Here is a 22,250-nt window from a genome sequence, read left to right as displayed (position 1 = left end):
ACCTCCCCTCTACTCTTGCTCCTAGAAGCCATTATCTAAGTGGGCCTCAATTGTTCTTATTTCTATTCAACCTCCAATATCTCTTGTTATGTAGCTCTGTGTCTCTTACAAGCATGCCAGCTCAGAACATAACAAGTACTTTGAATATCACTAAAGGTATGGCTGAACCAGTTCATTATTTACAAGTTCTCTTTCTTAGGATGGAATATTCAGATACTGGAGTCATTGGGAACAGAGATGGCCAAGCAGCAACTCTAGGTTGTGAACCACTTACAGCTCCACTATTCTTCTGTGGCAACAACAGACCCTGGAACAAGGACTATTTTGATCTGGAAACTAAGCAGCTTCACCCCAGTCAGGAATGACTCTGCTTTTATTTCAGGCTGAGAAGTCAGAAGGATCACACCCTAAGTATTCTCCTCTCCAAGACCGAGTATGGCCACTCTCCATCTCAGTCCCTGGAAGTTGTCCAGAGTTCCCTGAGGATCTCTGCTCTGGGGGCAGAGTCACCAAGGCTCATCCTCGCCAGCTCCCCACAGACTCCAGCAGGGCTTTCCTGCCAGGTGCAGGGCAGGGGAATGGCTCTGCCTGTATGTTAGGCAGAGGAAGGTCATATAATGATTTTTGTATAAGAGGGAATGGGATTCTGGCTCTCCTTTAAAATGTTTGACAAATTTTTCTTTATTTTTTGTTTGTTTGTTTTATTTTGCCATCTCACCAGTTAGGAGAGGAATCCCTTGTAGTTGTATTGCTTTTGGGACTTGGGAAGGTTTTTGTGGTTAAGTCACATTAAGAAATTGTGTCTTTTTTTACTGTTCAGATATAACCCAAGGCAGTGAAAACCACAATAATTTGTGTAGCAGTCACTTGTGCATCCTATGATAAAGGTGTTAAGTTTCATTGACCACATCTAATTTTCTGTCTAGTGGAAAAAAAAGGCACAGTTAGGGGGCATATGAGCATGCGAAGAGAGGTCAATGCCAATTGACAGATCTATGCCAATCCCCAGTACTGTGGGATTGAAGGGGAGGGAGAAATGACCTCTCCTTCAGACCATGCTCAACAAGAAGGGAGAGGGAGTTCATCCATGGAAACCTGAGGAGGAGCAAATCCCAGGGGCTTCTAACTCAGGGTGCAGGAGCAAATTGTTGGAAAGGAAAATGGTCCGGTTCAGATGTCACAAGAGACAGGAGAAAGCAAAGTCCTCTAATCCACAGTCCCCTGGCTAATTTGCTTCCTTATGATACTATTTTGCACCAGCGTGTCCTCATCTCCTGCTGCCCCTCTGCCTCTCCCAGAATCATCTCTTCCCTCTTTGCTGCTCACATCAGTGGATATGCATTGCACAAGTTGATCATTTCCTGTAGCAGCCACTTTGCTGGTCTTACTTATGTCCATCCTTATTTTGTGCATTAGGTTCTGCTTCCTCCACCATTGCTTATTGCCTTGTAAGAGGTCTCGTTTTATATATTTCAATTTTACTTTTTATTAATGGACATTTGATTTCATCTTTTGCTTGTCTATACTTTTGGGGTAACATTGTCAATTTTTGAGGGCATTTTTGATTATTTTTAGTGATTCAGATTAAAAAATCTCTCTATATTTCAACATCTGTGTTTTCTTCCTATTTTAAACCAAATATTATTTTCTCTCACTCCTCTCATTCTGTTCCTCTTTCTTTATATGGTAGTTTTAAGGGAGAAAAAGTTAGGCTATAACTGGAGCTATGTGATGAGAGTTATTCAGAATGAGGATGCGATATTAATATTGCTAACTCAATGAAATAATCAGGGTTAGAACTAGTGTTGGGATGAGGGTTTAGGGGAGCTGCTCATGAAATCTGCGGGATGGCGCTTCTGGAATATTCTGTCAGTTCTCTCTGCAGACACTTCCCAGCATTCCTTGGGCCATTGCAGAAGAAACAATGACGAAACTTCACTTATTGACCACAAGATGGCACTGTGGTCCACTGGGATCTAAAGGGCTCTGGGGCTTCTGGGAGAGCAGCCTAGGAGGGAAAGAGTTAAGAAAAATTAGGGCCTGGATCCAATATTATGTAGATGTTGCAGTAGTTTTCAGTTATTGCTAGACTACCTACAGCTATGCAAGAGATGTGAAGTCCCTCTAATCTGTAATGAGATCTACAGTTGATGAATTTTGGCTGGGCAGTCTTGGTGTAAGGGGCAGGTGCAGAGGAACAACTGCCTTAGAGTAACAGGGGAAATATAGGGGTGGGCTCTGCCTTGAACCCAGTGCATCTCTGCTGCACCTTATCTTCCCTGAAGGTCTCGCCAGGCAATAAGTTTAACCTACTTGAGTGATCTGGGATTCTACAAGTTTATAAGTCATACTGAAAGCATCACCTTGGCTTAGATTCCATTGGACACCAAGCACATGTTCTCTGGAGGACAAAAAATATTGATAACAAGTTCTAAAACACCCAACAAACTACTGAAGGAAAATGTTAGTAGATGCACCAAACTGTGCCATTAGACCTGAAGATAATCGACTAGTAGAATCATCGAAAAGAGACTATAAATAAGTCTCTAGTAAGTATTTGTGGGCATAGAGCAGTGTTTGAGTCCTCTCAGGGTAGACTAAGGAAGGAATTCAGTTATTATCATGACTTTGGCTAGGTTTAAAATCCAGGAGCTCCTCAATTGATTTTCTTGTAAAATATTACAGAATAATATTGAACAAACATTTTATTTTTCTCCAGCCTGTATCCTTCTTTAGCACTTATAGGTAAAGCGGACACCTAGAGGCAAGGTTTCTTTAGTTGGGATCCATTAACTGCAGGACTGGTGGGTCCATAGATGGGCTTCACAGGGAGTGCAAACCCACGTAGAGGGAACCCGGTGTGTCTGTGCTGTGCCCAACCCTTTCTGTGAGGCTGCCAAACGGGGAGTGCTGGGTCACCCAGGACCCCACTCACAAAGTGGGGAAGGGGCTGCTTGCTGTGAAAAAAGTCAATTCACCAATTGGCCAATTTGTTGAAAGCCAAAATGAAGGCTCAATGGTGAGCCTGATGAATGCCCAATTCCCCAAGCTGTGAAATTTATAGTAGCTCATGAATCTCAGAATGATTTTTAACAGCATATGAAGATATTTTTAGAAAGCTTTTGTTTATCTACAGCTTTCCTTGATATTGATCCTCAGTTGTTTTTCAGCCCACTCGTCAGTTGTGCTTATTTTTATGTCAAATTTCAATGTTCCCTATTTCAGTCACCAAGCACTTCTCACATTCTCCATATCTTACACAGATATGTTTGTTCCTGTTTTTTCTTATTTTTGTGTGATTCATTTTTAAACTGGCTGTACAGAATACAAGCATATATTTGTAAATGACTCCCATCTTTTATGCAATTTAGCAGTTTAATTTTTAGTAATACATTTTATTGAGGTGTAACTAATACAGAGTAAAACACAAATATTAATAGAAGGACATCCTGGTACATTTTGACAAATGCATATGCCAGTGCAACAGTAACTGAAACGATTTTAAAAAAATTTTCCATCACTCAGGAAAGTGTCCTCATGCTCTTTTCCAATCAATTTCTATCCCAGAGATAAAAACTTTTTTTATTTTTATCATCATTGACTAGCTTTGTTTATTCTTGAACTTCATATAAATGGAATCATGTAACATTTTTATTGAGTTATTTCCCTACAAAATTAGTATGTCTGAAGTGTATTCATATTGTTGTTTCAGTAGGTCACTCTTTCTTATGATTAATATGCCATTGCATAAATGTACCACAACTTGTTGATCCATGCTCCTGTTGATGGAGATCCATGTTACTCCTGTCTTCAACTATTATGAATAAAGTTGTTGTGAACATTCTTGTGGAATTTTTTCTTGTGGACATACGCTTTTTTTTTTTTTTTTTTTTTTTTTTTTTTTTTTGGTATAGACTTAAGAGTAGAAATACTGACTCATGGTGTAGATGTGTGTGCTATGCTTGCCTGTCCCCTACAAATCTCATGTTGAACTTTGTCAATGTAATGGTATAGGGAGTTGGGACTGTTATGACTAGGTCATGAGGGATCTGCCCTCAGAAAGAGATTAATGCCCTTATTGTGGGAGTGAATTAGTTATCTTGGGAATGAACTTCTGATTAAAAGGATGGAGGACGTTCCAAGATGACCAAATAGGAACAGCTCTGTTCTGCAGCTCTCATGATGATCGATGCAGAATTGGGTGCTTTCTGCATTTCCAAGTAAGGTACCTAGTTCATCTCACTGGGGCTGGTTCGACAGTGGATGAAGCCCACGGAGGGTGATCTGAAGCAGGGCTGAGTGTCACCTCACCTGGGAAGCACATGGGGTTAGGAGATTCCCCTTTCCTAGCCAAGGGAAGCCATGAAAGACTACCTGGAAAAACGGGACACTCCTGCCCAAATACTATGCTTTTCCCAAGGTCTTAGCAACTGACAGACATGGTGACTCTCTTCCGTGCCTGGTTCAGCAGGTCCCATACCCATGGAGCCTTGCTCTCTGCTAGCGACAGTCTGAGATCTATCTGTGAGGCTGTAGCCTGGCTTGGGAAAGGGTGTCCGCCGTTGCTGAGGCTTTAGTAGGTAAACAAAGCAGCCAGCAAGCACGAACTGGGCAGAGCCCACTGCAGCTCAACAAGGCCTACAGACTTTAGACTCCACCTCTATGGGCAGGGCATAGCTGAGCAAAAGGCATCAGACAACTTTTGCAGACTTAAATGTCCCTGTCTGACAGCTCTGAAGGAGCAGTGGTTCTCCCAGCATGGCATTTGAGCTCTGAGAATGGACAGACTGCCTCCTCAAGTGGGTCCCTGACCCCTGTGTAGCCTAACTGGGAGACACCTCCCAGTAGGGGCTGACAGACACCTCATATAAGTGGCTGCCTCTCTGGGACAAAGCTTCCAGAGGAAGGATCAGGCAGCAATTTTTGCTGTTCTGCAATATTTGCTGTTCTGCAGCCTCCACTGGTGATACCCAGTCAAACAGTGTCTGGAGTGGAACTCCAGCAATCTCCAACAGACCTGCAGCTGAGGGACATGACTGTTAGAAGGAAAACTAACAAACAGAAAGAAATAGCATCAACATCAACAAAAAAGTCATCTACACCAAAATTCTATCTGTAGGTCACCAACATCAAAGACCAAAGGTAGATAACACCAAAAAGATGGGGAGAAACCAGAGAAGAAAAGCTGAAAATTATAAAAGTCAGAGCACCTCTTCTACTCCAAAGGATCACAGGTCCTTGCCAGCAACAGAACAAAGTTGGATGGAGAATGACTTTCAGAAGCTGACAGAAGTAGGCTTCAGAAGGTTGATAATAACAAACTTTCTGAGCTAAAGGAAGATGTTCGAACCCATCGCAAGGAAGCTAAAAACCTTGAAAAAAGGTTAGATGAATGGTTAGCTAGAATAAACAGTGTAAAGAAGACCTTAAATGACCTGATGGAGCTGAAAATCATGGCACAAGAACTTCGTGATGAATGCATAAGCATCAGTAGCTGATTCGATGAAGTGGAAGAAAGTGTATCAATAATTGAAGATCAAATTAATGAAATAGAGTGAGAAGACAAGGTTAGAGGAAAAAGAGTAAAAGGAAATGAACAAAGCCTCCAAGAAATATGGGACTATGAGAAAAGACCAAATCTACGTTTGACTGGTGTACCTGAAAGTGATGGGGAGAATGGAACTAAGTTGGAAAACACTCTTCAGGATATTATCCAGGAGAACTTCCTCAACCTAGCAAGACAGGCCAACATTCAAATTCAGGAAATACAGAGAACACCACAAAGATACTCCTTGAGAAGAGCAATGCTGAGACACATAATTGTCAGATTCACCAAGGTTGAAATGAAGGAAAAAGTGTTAAAGGCAGCAAGAGAGAAAGGTCTTGATACCCAAAAGGGGAAGCCCATCAGACTAATAGCAGATCTCTTGGCAGAAACTCTACAAGCCAGAAGAGAGTGGGGGCTAATATTCAACATTCTTAAAGAAAAGAATTTTCAACCCAGAATTTCATATCCAGCCAAACTAAGCTTAATAATTGAAGGAGAAATAAAATCCTTTACAGACAAGAAAATGCTGAGAGATTTTGTCACCACCAGGCCTGCCTTACAAGAGCTCCTGAAAGAAGCACTAAACATGGAAAGAAACAACCAGTATCAGCCACTGCAAAAACATGCCAAATTGTAAAGACCATCAATACTATGAAGGAACTGCATCAATTAACAGGCACAATAACCAGCAAACATCATAATGGGAGGATCAAATTCACACATAGCAATATTAACCTTAAATGTAAATGGGCTAAATGCCCCAATTAAAAGACACAGACAGGCAAATTGGATAAACGGTCAAGACCCATCAGTGTGCTGTATTCAGGAGACCCATCTCTCATGCAGAGACACACATGGGCTCAAAATAAAGGGATGGAAGAAGATCTACCAAGGAAATGGAAAGCAAAAAAAGCAGGGGTTGCAATCGTAGTCTCTGATAAAACAGATTTTAAACCAACAAAGATAAAAAGAGACAAAGAAGGTCATTACATAATGATAAAGGGATTAATTCATCAAGAAGAGCTAATTATCCTAAATATATATGCACCCAATACAGGAGCACCCAGATTCATAAAGCAAGTCCTTAGAGACCTACAAAGAGACTTATAGACTCCCACACAATAATAATGGGAGACTTTAACACCCCACTGTCAATATTAGACAGATCAACAAGGCAGAAGGTTAACAAGGATATCCAGGAACAAAGCAAAAAGAACAAAGCTGGAGGCATCACACTGCCTGACTTCAAACTATACTACAAGGCTACAGTAACCAAAACAGCATGGTACTGGTACCAAAACAGAGATATAGATCAATGGAACAGAACAGAGGCCCCATAAATAACACCACATATCTACAACCATCTGATCTTTGACAAACCTGACAAAAACAGGAAGTGGGGAAAGGATTCCCTATTTAATCAATGGTGCTGGAAAAACTGGCTAGCCATATGTAGAAAGCTGAAACTGGATCCCTTCCTTACACCTCATACAAAAATTAATTCAAGATGGATTAAAGACTTAAATGTTAGACCTAAAACCATAAAAACCCTAGAAGAAAACCTAGGCAATACCATTCAGGACATGGCATGGGCAAGGACTTCATGAGTAATCACCAAAAGCAATGGCAACAAAAGCCAAAAAAGACAAATGGGATCTAATTAAACTAAACAGCTTCTGCACGGCAAAAGAAACTTCCATCAGAGTGAACAGGCAACCTACAGAATGGGAGAAAATTTTTGCAATCTACCCATCTGACAAAGGGCTAATATCCAGAATCTACAAAGAATTCAATCAAATTTACAAGAAAAAGACAACCCCATCAAAAAATGTGCAAAAGATATGAACAGAGACTTCTCAAAAGAAGACATTTATACAGCCAACGGACACAGAAAAAATGCTCATCATCACTGGTCATCAGAGAAATGCAAATCAAAACCACAATGAGATACCATCTCACGCCAGTTAGAATAGCAATCATTAATAAGTCAGGAAAAAACAGACGCCGAAGAGGATGTGGATAAATACGAATGCTTTTACACTGTTGGTGGGAGTGTAAATTAGTTCAACCATTGTGGAAGACAGTGTGGCGATTCCTCAAGGATTTAGAACTAGGGGCGATGGGGCAGCCTGGGAGCTGGGGAAGAGAAGGCAGAGGAGCAACTGTCTCATCAGATAAATTTCTGCCCTCACCCAGCACTCTGGCTCTGCAGGAAAGGTAGAGAGTCCAAGGTCCCTGGAGCCCTAGGCCTAAGGAAGGCTGCATGAGGATGACACAGGACAGTGACATCACAGGATACCCCTCCCATCAGGAAAATCAAGGTGCAGAACTCACTCAGCTCTTCCCTAGGAGGACCAAGCTCTGCATCAGGTGCAGTGCTGCCTGCCCCACTGTGCCATGGGCCCTGGGCTCCTCTGCTGGGCGCTGCTTTGTCTACTGGGAGCAGGTGAGTCCTGTCCACAGGACAGCAGCCCCATTCTCAGCTTTCCCACCCCTGTGTCCTCCACTTTACCTCGGGGAGGGTTTCCAGGCTGTCTCCTGTGCTCACCCTCTGTCTCCTTTTCCCACAGGCTCAGTGGACGGTGGAGTCACCCAAAGTCCCAGACATTTGATCAAAACAACAGGACAGCAAGTGACACTGAGATGCTCTCCTATCTCTGGGCACACCAGTGTGTACTGGTACCAACAGGCCCTGGGTCAGGGGCCCCAGTTTATCTTTGAGTATTATGAGGAGAAAGAGAGAGAGAGGGGCAACTTCCTTGATCGATTCTCAGGTCACCAGTTCCCTAACTATAGCTCTGAGCTGAATGTGAATGCCTTGGAGGCGGGGGACTCGGCCCTGTATCTCTGTGCCAGCAGCTTGGCACAGCCCGGCAGAGTCACTGACATTCTGTATATAAACTTCCTGCCTTAGCTTTGACTTGAGAGCTGCAGGCCCCACCCAGTTTTCACTCCTTCAAGGGAAGCTTTTAGTTGTTTGGAAGGCATGTCTACTGTCCTACTGAGCGCAGAGCTCTCCCAACCAACAGAGCCCAAATTTCATGTGCCCTGAGAGTGCCTGCTTCTCTGCTGCATCTTCTTGCAGCTTGTCACTTCCTGGGTAATTTCAGAACAAGAGTGACTGCTGAGCCCCAGACGTGTGCTTGATTGTTTGTATTTGTTATATAGCTTAAAAGTTTTCAACAATCTTGCACATCAAACATTCTTATTCTTCCTTTACAGATGGAAGGATCAGGGACATTGAGTCATTTTCCCCAGTGTCTCCTGGCTTGCAAGAATCAGAAGTAGGAAACAAACTAGTCCATACATTTTCCACCTATTCCCCCTGCTCCATCATCACCTTCTGCATCCTGGTCAGTAAACCAGAACCCTCACACTGTCCTCTAGTGACCTGCAGGGCTGCAGTAGAGGCTCAGCTGTCTTAAGGAGTCATTACTATGGCTTCTTCATTAGCAACTTTGAGGAATGTTAAATTTCACATTAAAAAAAAATCATTTACATGCATTCCCTGTGTCTTTCCCCAGTCTGCAGCTTATATTTTCATATTTATGGTGTTTTTTGATGCAAAAGAGTTTACTTTAATGCAACAAAAACTAAAAACAATTCTGTTTCTGTGTAGACAAAAACTGCTTTCTCATATAAATGTCTACACATGTTTTTCTTAATTTATTCTAGTAAAATTTAAGTTTGGATTTTCACCACTAAGTATAAATGTACCTGAAATATATCTCCTATGAAAAACAACATAGAGACCTAGGAATGGGAGGGAAGGACATCTGTTCAGTGAAGAAGCCTGTTAAAAAGAGCCCTGAAGTGGACACCCGGAGCTGACGGTGGGGAGGTAGGTAGAGGAGAAATGATCACGAACCTTGTCAGGCTGTTGTCTGTTAGAAGAAAGACAGCCAAAAGCAGAGACCACATGGGTGAAAGTTTATGACTGGACTGTAGGTTGAAGGTTGCAGCAGGTAGAGGGAGGAATAGCAGGCAGAGGGCAGAGTCACTGGCTGGCAGGGACAGTGGCATCACCAGTTGACTCTACTAACATCCAGGATTTATGTCCCCAACACACAAGCTGAAAAACCTCCCCGCAATTTCCCCGTTTTTCCCTGACCCAGCTATGACCACCAGGCTCCTGAGTGGTGTGGCCTTTTGCTCCCCAGGGGCAGGTGAGTCCCGTAAAGCCTTTTCCTTGGCTCACCACATCCTAGCCTAAGCCTTCACCTCAGGTCTACATTATTGGGTCCCTCACTGGGCACTCAACTTCCTTCTATCATAGACTTCACAGAAGCTGGGACAACCAGATCCCAAGATACTAAAGAACAAATGCAGGACATGAAGTGGCACAGAGATGCCTGAGACTGTCATCCATGACTACATGTGTGAGAGTTAACAAGAGCCGAAGCTGGTGCACAGCTGATCCGTCCCAGCCCGCACTACAGAGAAATCCCTGAGGGTCTGTAACTTTCTCTCAAAGCCAAATACGTGGCCTTGGTGTCAGAAGCCTCTCCCAGACCTCTGTGCCCTCTTGCACCAGCAGTCACCCCACAGCCACCTTCCTCTGCACACAAAGCTCAGTGGAAGATATAGGTGGCCTTGTCTTCACAAGACCGTGATTCAGGCAGTGGATAATGTTGTCCCATAGGCCTCTCCCCAACACTGCCCAGGTTGGGGCCCTCAGAGCTCTGAGCAGCCCTGTGTGTGTGAAACCCTGCTGTGTGCTGAGCTTTTCCCCCAGGCCAGTCTCAGCTGGACGAGGGAACGACCATCACCGTGATGTGAGTAGATGCAGCCCCTCTTCCAGGCCCCTCCTGCAGCTCTGGCCTCAGAAGTCCTGTTCCTCAGTTGCTCTCAGAAAGGAAGGTTCATTTGAAATTGTGTATTTGCAGACAGCATTGACAACACAGGTCTATGTTCTTTTCCCTGACGGCCTTCACAACTCCTTCTTCCCTATACCACGCTCATGTCAGTATTCAGCCTTCTCCATGTGATGTCTGCTCCCAGCTGTTCTCTCCCTTCCTCTGCATCCTCATCTCCACGTCAACCACAGAAGTGTCAGTTCAGGCCATTCCTCATGCATCATGCTCCTCCCAACAAAGGCCATTCCACTCCACGCTGTATCCTCTGGGTCAACACAAGTCTCTTATTTTGTGTTCTTTCTCCAAATCTCAGTTTAACTATGACCATCTCTAGGGAGACATTCCTTCAACAGTTTTTCTAGGCTGCACCTCCTTATTATAAATACTCACAGCTTATAATATGCATTAGTATTCACAGATTTAACATCATTGTCATTTTCCACGACTTTGTGTGACTAATGGATACTTCTCTTGCGCTCTAGACTGTAAAACTCATCATTTCAGAAATTGTGGATGTTTTGTTCCCTATTTTATTGTCAATACCAACAGCAGTTCGAGGTGCCAGTGGCCAATCTTGAAAGAATAAAGAATAGATAGTGAAAGGCCCTCTGGGTTCCTACTTAGACTGTTTCAGAAGTCTGGACGCAAAAGATCATGAAATCTTATAGACTTGTTTCAATTCAGACGAATGTGTTCTTCTCATTCTCAGCTGTTCACTGGTGCATTTATCTTGAATTTGACCATCTGGGGAATGGGCGTGGCCTCTCCTGACAGGAAGGCTCTGGAGCCCAGGCAGGGAGAATGAGGTCTCAGAATGACTCCCTTGAGAGTCCTGTTCCCCTTTTATCAACGCACAGGCCCAGAAGACCCCTCCATCCTGTAGCACCTGCCATGAGCATTGAGCTCCTGTGCTGTGTGGCCTTTTCTCTCCTGTGGGCAGGTGGGTCCTGGGCAGGGCCCCTTGCGTGGATTTCAAGGCCCAGCCCCTTTCCATTGGGGCTGTAGCATCAGCTTTGTTCTTCTCTGCAGGTCTAGTGAATGTTGGTGTCACTCAGACACCAAAATTCCAAGTCCTGAAGACAGGACAGAGCATGACAGTGCAGTGTGCCCAGGATATGAACCATAACTTCATGTACTGGTATCGACAAGACCCAGGCATGGGGCTGAGGTTGATTCATTACTCAGGTGCTGCTGGTACTACTGATAAAGGAGAAGTCCCCAGTGGCTACAATGTCTCCAGATTAAACACAGAGGATTTCCCACTCAGACTGGAGTCGGCTGCTCCTTCCCAGACATCTGTGTACATTTGTGGCAGCAGTGACTCCACAGCGTTACAAGGCCGTCTCCTCTCCGCACATGAAAGCAGAGAGGCTCTGCCCTCCTCCCCCACCCAAGACTCAGGGATGCCCTGGGCAGAGTTTTCTGCAACAGGAACCTTGGAACCCCAAGTGGCCCCAACTGGCCCAGACAGTATGAGCCTCGCTCTGTGCCAGGCGCCTCTGCAGGCAGTCTCAGCCAGGCCTGGACTGCTCCAGGTCCTCGGATGTCTCCTTTGTTGCTCTCTCTGGTCTATCCTCTGAGCACTCCCTTGTGGGTAGGGCCAGGACTTCCCCAGCTCCTACTTTTCTACTCATCATCCTGAGTCTGGGGCCCCCAGGATGAAACAGGATTTGTATTTCACATCCATCTAGACTCCAGTCTCTCCCTGGTGAATGTGTTGCTTCCTCTCTCTAGGTTTTACCCCAGCCCCCACCCTCACGTGGTCTCTCCTGTGGCCCACCTTTCCCATCTGGGCAGTCACCCTCCATCCCCCACCTCCCCGCCCCCTCTACTGCAGCCATGGGGGGAACCCCTCTTCTGTGACTCCTTCCTTCCCATCACAAAGACTTAAAAGGCCACTTCCTTTCCCCTGGGCTGGAGCCTTCCTTTGTCTAGTGGCCACCTCCTGCCTGTGCTTCAGATCTCAGCATCATCAGCCCTCCTGTGGGAAGCACTCCCTTCACTTCCAGCTGAAATCAACTGTCGTCTCATAAGCTCCCGTAGAATCATGTGTCTGTTAGTAACGTTTAGCACACTTGGGCTTTCTCAGATACTTGTTCTGATTATTTTTGTGGTTCCCCCAATTTTTTTTTTTTTTTTTTTTTTTTTTTTTTTTTTTTTTTTTTTGAGACAGAGTCTCACTCTGTGGCCAGGCTGGAGTGCAGTGGTGTGATCTCTGCTCGCTGCAACCTCTTACTCTCTAATTCAAGTGATTCTCCTGCCTCAGCCTCCCGAGTAGCTGGGATTACAGGTATGCGCCACCATGCCCAGCTAATTCTTTTTTGTACTTTTAGTAGAGGTGATGTTTCACCATGTTGGCCAGGATTGTCTCAATCTCCTGGCCTCATGATCCACCTGCCTTGGTCTCCCAAAGCGCTGGGATTACAGGCCTGAGCCACCACACCCAACCTCTCCACTCAATTTTTAAGCCCATGAGAGCTAAGGCTGTGCCTGCTGCATTTACCAACATTGGTGCCTGGCATGTGGGGAGACCAATTTCACAGAGGATGGATGAGTGAACGAGAGGTTGAGTGAATGATGAGTGAGTGGATGACCCAATAGTAGGAACATGCTACATCTACTTTAATCTGGCAGAGATCTAGCATTAAGTACAACAAATCCCATCCCTTTGAATGCTGGGCTGAGGTCAGTCTTGGAAATTGATGGGGAATCACTATCACGGCGACCACACCTGGCTCAAGGCTTCCTCTTGTCACTGCAGCACCTGACCTCCTCCAGGTGTCTGTGCTCTCCTTAAGGGTCTTTCCCCACAACAAATCTAGACAGATCAGAGATCCACTTCTAGAATTCCATTCTTATACATCGTTCCTTGAAACCACTTCTGGTAAGAAAATCTCCATTAGGTTATTATCAATAAAACAGGGCCACTACAAGTTTGAGAGTGTAACAGATTTATTATCAGAACTAGACTATGCATCTGTGGGAGGAGCTGAGGAAGACAAGGTCTTGAGGAGAGAAGTCAGAAGGTGAAGGAGCCAGTCAATAGCCAGGGCTTCTGGAGGTCTGGGCAGGACAGGCTGGAGTGGCAGGGACATGAGAGGATCAGAGCATGCCAGGCCATGCAGTGAAACCTTGAGCTGGGAGTACGGGAAAAGGCCAAGGAGACCTGCTTCTGGGGAAGCTGTTCCCTCTATGTGGGGGCCACTCCTGCAGGTGCACTGCCAAACACTGGGGGCAGCCTGGCGGCTGTTTGCCAGCATTTGGGAAGATTAACTGGACACAGGGTGCAGAAGGAACAGGACTTCCTAAGTCTGTTGGATGCCTCTGTATCTGCTGGTCACTGACTCTCACTGTCTGACCTACCAATTGTCCTAGTGACTGTTTTACATCTGTCTTCCAAATTTTACCAAATGTATCCTTGACCATCTCTAACCTAGAATGGTAAGAGAAATGGCATTCTGGGAAATGCAGGCTCTTACCTTGGCAAAATTGCCTTAAAACAATCCAGCATAGGATGGACTCTCCTAGATAAAGGCATTGGATCACACAACTGCCTCAACCTGCCACAGTCCCTGGACTCCTCTCTGGGGGACACCTGTGTTGCCCAGGGGAATGTGGACACAATTTGTGTGTAGATGTTCCAGACACTGGTGACTAACTTTTGTTTTAATCCTGTGTCTGAAGTGTCCCTCCACCCAGAGGGTGCATGTATGTATGTATGTATGTATGTATGTATGTATGTATGTATTCATCCATCTATCTATCTATCTATCTATCTATCTATCTATCTATCTATCTATCTCTATCTTTCTATCTATCTATGTAATTTCCTCTTGGAAGAAAATGTCATGATAACTACAGGACTTAATGGGATTTATTTATGAAAAGAGTTTTATTAAAAAGAATTAGAAAATTTGAATTCTATTCTGAATCTTTCCTTGGAAGTGTCCTGAGAGCATTTTTGACCCAACCAACCTTTGCCGTGGGTGTATTTGGCAGCCTAGAGTCCAGCAGACAGTTCTAGGCCCTATACATTTGTGAGTTAGACCAGAGATGCCTGTAAAAATGACAGATTCTTAGTGTTGTTCACACTCAGTCCGGGCCTCATTGGAATGTCACAGACTCCCATTGAACAAATAGATTCCCAGTGTGAAAAATATTAGGAGATAGCAACGAGGAACACAATGAGCACAAGCAACAAACGTTTGAAGTGCAAACCCGAAGACTGGAAATTTTGGCATTATGAGATATGAAAGTTTGGAGAGCCACATTTAAATGAACATGAGGGGGAACTGAAACAAGGAAAAAGAATGCCTGAAACCATCAACTTTCATAAAGTTGTCAAATAATATATCTAGAAATGCCTCATACAATCACTGCAAACAAAATGGAAAGTCCAACAGTGGATCAGCTCCTCCTAAAGAGATTTTTAGTGATATCAATGGTGGATCTGCAGGAGTGATCTAGAATGCAGCACAGAAAATTAAAAGTGAAATATGAAAAAATTAAAGAACAAGGAAGAAAAAAATAGATTTTCCCATATACTAGAATATTCATATTTTTTCATAATTTTCCATTTTTTCTTGCATATGATTGATGTTTCAAACAGATAACATAACTAGAATGTTATGAGGTGATATTTATGAGATGTGAGCTGAGAATTTTTTAGAGGTGTTTAAGGACCTAAATTCAGAGTTTCCAGAAACAAAATGAATCGCAAGTAAGACAGTCAAGTCATAGGGAAATTGTAGAACACGAGGGACAAAGAGAAGATTTTGAAAGCAGTCAGAAAAAAAGAGAAATACTTCCCATAGGAATATATGGAGAACAACAGTAAGTCAAGATAGCGGTTAAAAATAATCACTAGCTCAATTGTCATTCTCCTTCTTTTAAGGTGAGATTGATTAAAAAAAAAACTTTTAGAAGGGGAATATGAAAAATGACTGCTGTGAGTGTGCTACCAAGGTTTCTGAATTACAGCTAACAAAGGTGGGAAAAGATCCCAGAAGAAAGGTATGAGGGCAGTTCATGAGGGAACCCATGTGATGGCACATCCCATTGGGCACGTGTGACTGGGGGAATGGAGGAGGCTGGGAAGTGAATCGGGATGGCACAGGGGACCCTGATTTGCAGGAAAGACAATGAGCTCATGCCTTGGTGCCTTGTATTGGGGATGCTGTTGGCACATCCTACAGGACATGCCCAGCAGACAGAGGAGCGGCTGTAGGACGAGAAGATGAACTCAGAGATGCAGCGTGATGCCTCTGGCTCCAGACAGCATGGGAGCCCAAAGCAATGAGAAATGCATTGATGTTGTTAAAAGGGAGGTTATAAATATTTAAAAGCAGCACCCAAGTGTGTTCTAATATAAATGCTGTGACCCTGAGGTCCTGGGGATTGAGAGAGGAAGTGATGTCACTGTGGGAACTGCCCTGTGGGGACAAGGACGTCCGTCATCCTCTGCTCCTGCTCACAGTGACACTGATCTGATAACGCCCCCGTCCTGGTGTGACCTGCCATGGGCACCAGGCTCCTCTGCTGGGTGGTCCTGGGTTTCCTAGGGACAGGTGAGTCCTCAGAACACAAAGTAGTTTCATTTTTTCTCTGTGTGTGTGTGGGGGGGTGTGTGTGTGTGTGTGTGTGTCTGTGTGATGCCTACAAATGTGTCCCTTATTCTGTTGCTGAATTCCATTTCCACAGGTCACACAGGTGCTAGAGTCTCCCAGTCTCCAAGGTACAAAGTCACAAAGAGGGGCCAGGATGTAGCTCTCAGGTGTGATCCAATTTCGGGTCATGCAACTCTTTATTGGTACCAACAGGCCCTAGGACAGGGCCCAGAGCTTCTGACTTACTTCAGTTATGAAGCTCAACCAGACAAATCAGGGCTGCCCAATGATCGGTTCTCTGCAGAGAGGACTGAGGGATCTGTCTCCACTCTGAAGATCCAGCGCACACAGCAGGGGGACTCGGCCCTGTATCTCTGTGCCAGCAGCTTAGCCACAGCGTGGCACGGTCGCCTACTTCCTGTTCACAAACCTCGTCCTTCTTTCTCTTTGCAGCTGCTAGAGACCTTTAGTAGAGGCCTCTCTTTCATCCTCACTTTTCATGGGAAAGGAGTAGATTTGGACATCGGCTGTCCATTAGGTAGAAAGAGACCACAGATTCATTTCTGAAACACAGTGACTGCAAATGTAGGTGGTGAAAACAATCACGGCCCACTGCACTCTAGGAGTCCTCGGAACCAGCTCACTTCTTCAAGCAAGGAGTGGGTGTCTTAGCCTCGGCCTTCAGGGCAGACATGCATCTTCTATAGGTCTTGGAGGTTGCGGTGCTGCCCACATACTTGAGGTTGTCAAAAGCAGGAAAACAGGCCGGGCGCGGTGGCTCATGCCTGTAATCTCAGCACTTTGGGAGGCCGAGGCGGGCGGATCACAAGGTCAGGAGATCTAGACCACGGTGAAACTCCGTCTCTATTAAAAAATACAAAAAATTACCCGGGTGTGGTGGCGGCGCCTGTAGTCCCAGCTACTCCGGAGGCTGAGGCAGGAGAATGGCGTAAACCCGGGAGGCGGAGCTTGTGGTGAGCTGAGATCCGGCCACTGCACTCCAGCCTGGGCGACAGAGTGAGACTCCATCTCAAAAAAAAACGAAAAACAAAAAAAAAACAAAAAACAAAACAAAACAAAAGCAGGAAACATGCTTTTCTCATGCGTATGTTGAGGCAACTGGAAGGTCTGAGGCTACATCCCAGGAACATCTTTCTTCGGAAGCTCTTCTATCCCTGTCACCTTGGAAGTTTTCTGCAACAAAATATCAAACATCTCTTCCTGTTTGAAGTAAAGATCTTTACAAATTTGTAGTCCTTACTTGATAAATACAATCATGATAACAATAAGACTTCATTTATTTGCCTACTTTAAGCCACGTGTATCTTTTATTTTGTTTCTATTTGCCATTGCTGCTGTCCTGATAGACAGAAGCATGCATTCGCCACTGCTGCCGGTTCACCTTGATTCCCTCAGGAAATCTGATTTCTAGACTCGGAGTGTTTTCATCGCTGTCCAATGCATTTGATTTGAAATAAATTTTCTGAGGCCTTTAACTCAGTAAGTGTTTTATTTATAATACTGATTCTATTCCTTGTTAGTTTATTTCTCATATTATATATTGTTATAGAGCATTTGTTATAAATAGAAGTACAATGATTATATTTTAATAGAATCTTCCACCTGTCTGTGGGTGATGCTGCAGTTTGTATCTATGAAAGCGAATGCACTGGTCAGAGTTGATGTGATCATGGATCATGAGTTTCTGAGAGTCCTTGGCGACAGACCAGCTCTCTAAATCTGGGACTCAGTGTCCCAGACACAGCCATGTTAGAGGTGCCCTGAGTCTTTCATAGCTATGAGGGGCATCACAGCCTTTCCAAATTCACTGATCAGAAATTGTGGTGGTAAAAAGCCCAAATTTCTTTCCCCAGAGAATGATAGTCTGTGGTAGGGAGATACTCTGGACCCATTTTTTATTGTGTGTTATCATCAAATCGCTCCTTGCTCAGGTGCCCTGTGTCTCCTGGGACTGAGTAAGGCCAGTGCACAGATGGGAATGCCCTGTCTTCCTAGACCTTCTTTGCAATGGCTGCCGTCTTCCTCCACATGACTCCTGAGATACCTGGTCCCAACAGCGGGCAAGCTCTGACACTGAGGCTGAACAGAACACCATCCACAGTTGTAAACGGTGCTGCAAGGACATGTAACAAAAGCGAGCAGGGCTTCCAATTTATACTGAGAATGAACATGCAAGAGGAGCAAAGGGGAGATGTTACTAATGAACAAATAGGAAGGAATAGGGATTCTACTCAATGAAATCATTCTGTATTCTTAATTTAAGCAGGAGAAACATTTCTTTACAATTACTTCAAGTCAAAGACTAGCAGCTTTCCAACCATAATTATTTGCATCATTATTTGCTCTGTGATCTCTGCAGCTTCAGAGGACTTGGACATTCTTTCTCTGAACAAACATCCCTTTCTCCATTCTAAGACCCAGGATCACACACTCTGATCTTATCATGAAAAATAATCAGGTTTGCTATAGTTGCTGTGGCCTCATTTTCAGTGTGTTGAGTAGGAAGCATTGAAGAACTTTGAAAGCTTTGCTCTTGAGTCTAGGGATGTGCTGGACCCAGCTTGTATGACTCAGAAGCAGTAAATAGGCGTACTCTTCCCAGCTCCCCTTTCAGTGAAGCCATGTTGGCTGCTTGAAATCTGCCATGGTGGGGATGCTGGTACAACAGAAATTAGCAAATGCTACCAGCCATGTCCCCACCTTCGCAGACACCCAGTTTAGCAGCACATCACTGGAGTATTTTCTGATGTCCCTGTTATGCCATGTCTTGTGGGGACAAAAGGGCTCAGAATTCACCTACCCTCTACTCTTGCTCCTAGAAGCCATTATCTAAGGGGGCCTCAATTGTTCCTATTTCTATTCAACCTCCAAATTATCTTGCTCTGTAGGTCTGTGTCTCCTACAAGCATGCCAGTCTCGAACATGACAACTATTTTGAACATCCCTGAAGGGATCACTGAACTAGTGCATTATTTACAAATTATCTTTCCTGCATGGAATACTCAGATGCTGGAGTCATTGGCAACAGAGATGGCCAAGCAGCAGGATTGTGAATCACTTACGGCCCTGCTATTCTTCTGTGGCTCCCACAGACCCTGTAACAGGGACTATTTTTCTTAGGAAACTAAGCAGCTCACCAGTCATAGCTAAGTAGCTCCACACCAGTTAGGAATGACTCTGCTTTTACTTTAGGCTGAGAGGTCAGAAGGGTCACACCCCAAGTATTTCTCCTCTCCAAGATGAAGTATGGCCGCTCTCCATCTCAGTCCCTGGAAGTTGTCCAGAGTCGCCTGAGAATCCCTGCTCTGGGGGCGGAATCACCGGGACTCATCCTGGCCAGCTCCCCACAGTCTGTAGCAGGGCTTTCCTGCCAGGTGCAGGGCACAGGAATGGTTCTCCCTGTCTCTTGGGTAGAACGAGGCCATACAATGATGTTTGGATAAAGGGGACTGGAATTCTGGGTCTCCATTAAAGTTTTTTTTTTTTTTTTTTTTTTTTTTTTTTTTTGCCATCTCGCCAATGAGAAGTGCAATCCCTTGGTATATTGTTTTTGGCACTTGGGAAGGTTTATGTGGTTAAGTCACATTAAGAAATTGTGCCTTAGGCGCCGGGCAGTGGTCTGCTGGGCTCCGCTTGCTGAGGTAGAGGCAGCGCCAAGAAGAGGCCTTTGCCGCTGGTAGGGATTGGGAAGTAGAAGAACACAGTGTCGTCGGCCGGTTCCGGAAGGTGGACGTGGATGAATATGACGAGAACAAGCTCGTGGACGAAGAAGATGGGGGCGACGGCCAGGCCAGCCCGATGAGGGCGAGGTGGGCTCACGCCTGCGGCAAGGAAACATGACAGCTGCCCTACAGGCAGCTCTGAAGAACCTCCCCATCAACACCAAGAGTCAGGCAGTGAAGGACCGGGCAGGCAGCATTGTGTTGAAGGTGCTCATCTCTTTTAAAGCTAATGATATTGAAAAGGCAGTTCAATCTCTGGACAAGAATGGTGTGGATCTCCTAATGAAGTGTATTTATAAAGGATTTGGGAGCCCCTCTGACAATAGCAGTGCTGTGTTACTGCAATGGCATGAAAAGTCACTTGCTGCTGGAGGAGTAGGGTCCATTGTTCGTGTCTTGACTGCAAGAAAAACCGTGTAGTCTGGCAGGAAGTGGAAATCTGCCTCGGGAGTGGGAATTGTTGGTACAAAGACCAAAACAACCAAATGCCACCGCTGCCCTGTGGGTAGCATCTGTTTCTCTCAACTTTGCCTTCTTGCTTTTTCATATCTGTAAAGAAGAAACTTACATATCACTTTTCCTTTAATGAAAATTGGGATAATATAGAAGAAATTGTGTTAAAATATAAATGTTTCATCCTTTCAAAATCATTTCAGTGATGTTTATACCAGTCTGTATATAGTATAATTAACATTCAAGTTTAATTGTGCAATTTTTAACCCCTATTGGCTGGTTTTTTGTTTTGTTTTGTGTTATTTTTACCTAATACTGAGAGATTTGGTCAGAATTTGAGGCCAGTTTCCTAGTTCATTGCTAGTCGGGAAATGATATTTATAAAAACTATGAGAGACTGGCAGCTATTAACATTGCAAAACTGGACCATATTTCCCTTATTTAAGCAAAATATGTTTCTGGAGTAAGTGGTGGGTGCATACCGCTACCGAGTTCTAGCTTTGTTTTTGCTTGCCTCCTGATCATCTGTACTGTGGGTTTAAGTGTGCTACTTTCTCTCAGCATCCAATAATCATGGCCTCTCAATTTATTTGTGGTCACCCAGGGTTCAGAGCAAGAAGTCTTGCTCTATACAAATGTATCCATAAAATATCAGAGCTTGTTGGGCCTGAACATCAAACTTTTGTTCCAATAATATGGCTCTGTTTGGAAAAAACTGCAAATCAGAAAGAGTGATTTGCAGAAAGAAAGAAAAACCATGGTGTAATTCAAACTCTGGGCAGCCTCTGAATGAAATGCTACTTTCTTTAGAAATATAATAGCTGCCTTAGACATGATGAGGTATACAACTAGCATTTAAGATACTATTTAATATGCCCTATAAATGTCTTCAGTGTTCTTCAGGGTAATTAGGATCTCAGAAGACTTGGTTCAGATCCGAACAAATACACATTCTTTGTTTTAGCTCAGTGTTTTTTTAAAAAAGAAACTGCCACACAGCAAACAATTGTTTACTTTATTGGACAAACCAAATCAGTTCTCAAAAAATGACCGGTGCTTATAAAATGTTATAAATATCCAGTAGTTCCAAAACAAACCACCTGACCAAGAGGGAGGTCAGCTTGTGATTAGTATTTACATTGGACACCAGTTTTGTAATCACTGACTTATGTGCAAACTGGTGCAGAAATTCTATAAACTCATTGCTGATTTTGATACCTGATTTTTGTTTCATTTTGTTTTGTTTTGTAAAAATGATAAAACTTCAGAAAATTAAAAAAAAGAAAGAAATTGTGCCTTTTTTCCTGTTCAGATATAATCCAAGGCAGTGAAAGAAACAGCAATAATTTTGAAAGCAGTCACTTGTGCATTCTATGATAAAGGTGTTAAGTTTCATTGCCCATATCCTACTTTCAGTCTAGTGGAAATGAAATGGCACAGTTAGGAGGCATGTGAGCATGCGATGAGAGAAGTCAATGCCAACTGAGAAGTCTGTGCCAATCCCCAGTACTGTGGGATTGAAGGGAAGGGAGAGATGACCTTTGCTTCAGACCGTGCTCAAAAAGGAGGGAGAGGGAGTTCGTTCATGAGAAGCTGAGGTGGAGCAAATACCAGGGGCATCTAACTCAGGGTGCAGCAGCAAATTCTGAGAGAGGAAAATGGTCCAGTTCAGCTGTCACAGGAGACAGGAGAAAGAAAAGTCATGTACTCCACAGTCCCCTGGCTGATTTACTTCCTTATCATACTATTTTGCACCAGCGTGTTCTTAGCTACCACTGCCCTCTGTCTCTTCCAGAATCATCTTTTCCCTCTTTGGTGCTCAGATCAGTGGATGTGCATTGTATAATGTGATCATTTCCTGTAGCAGGCCCTTTGCTGGTCTTAATAATATCCATCCTTATTTACTGCATTAGGTACTGCTCCCTCCACTATGGCTTATTGCCTTATAAGAGGACTCATTTTGTATATTTCAATTTTACTTTTTGTTATTACACATTTGACTTCATCTTTTGCTGATCTATACTTTTGGGGTAACACTGTCATT

General features: G+C 44.1%; 1 pseudogene and 3 gene segments (V, D, J or C); all 4 read left to right on the top strand.

The window, feature by feature from the left end:
• LOC126951110 (probable non-functional T cell receptor beta variable 7-3) overlaps positions 1 to 22,250 on the top strand; it is a 632,711-nt gene that overhangs the window by 91,266 nt on the left and 519,195 nt on the right.
• LOC126951089 (T cell receptor beta variable 6-5-like) overlaps positions 1 to 22,250 on the top strand; it is an 88,740-nt gene that overhangs the window by 8,683 nt on the left and 57,807 nt on the right.
• Positions 15,791 to 17,399, top strand: LOC126951088 (T cell receptor beta variable 7-7-like). The segment is given in 2 exon segments: positions 15,791 to 15,971; positions 16,105 to 17,399. Coding segments are annotated over 2 exon segments (522 nt in total).
• LOC126949743 (actin-related protein 2/3 complex subunit 5-like) lies at positions 19,271 to 20,563 on the top strand (annotated as a pseudogene).

Source organism: Macaca thibetana, chromosome 3 (assembly GCF_024542745.1).
Source record: "Macaca thibetana thibetana isolate TM-01 chromosome 3, ASM2454274v1, whole genome shotgun sequence".
In the NCBI taxonomy this organism is placed as follows: Eukaryota; Metazoa; Chordata; class Mammalia; order Primates; family Cercopithecidae; genus Macaca; species Macaca thibetana.
Note: the sequence above shows the minus strand (reverse complement) of the source record. Positions and strands in the feature narration are given on the sequence as shown.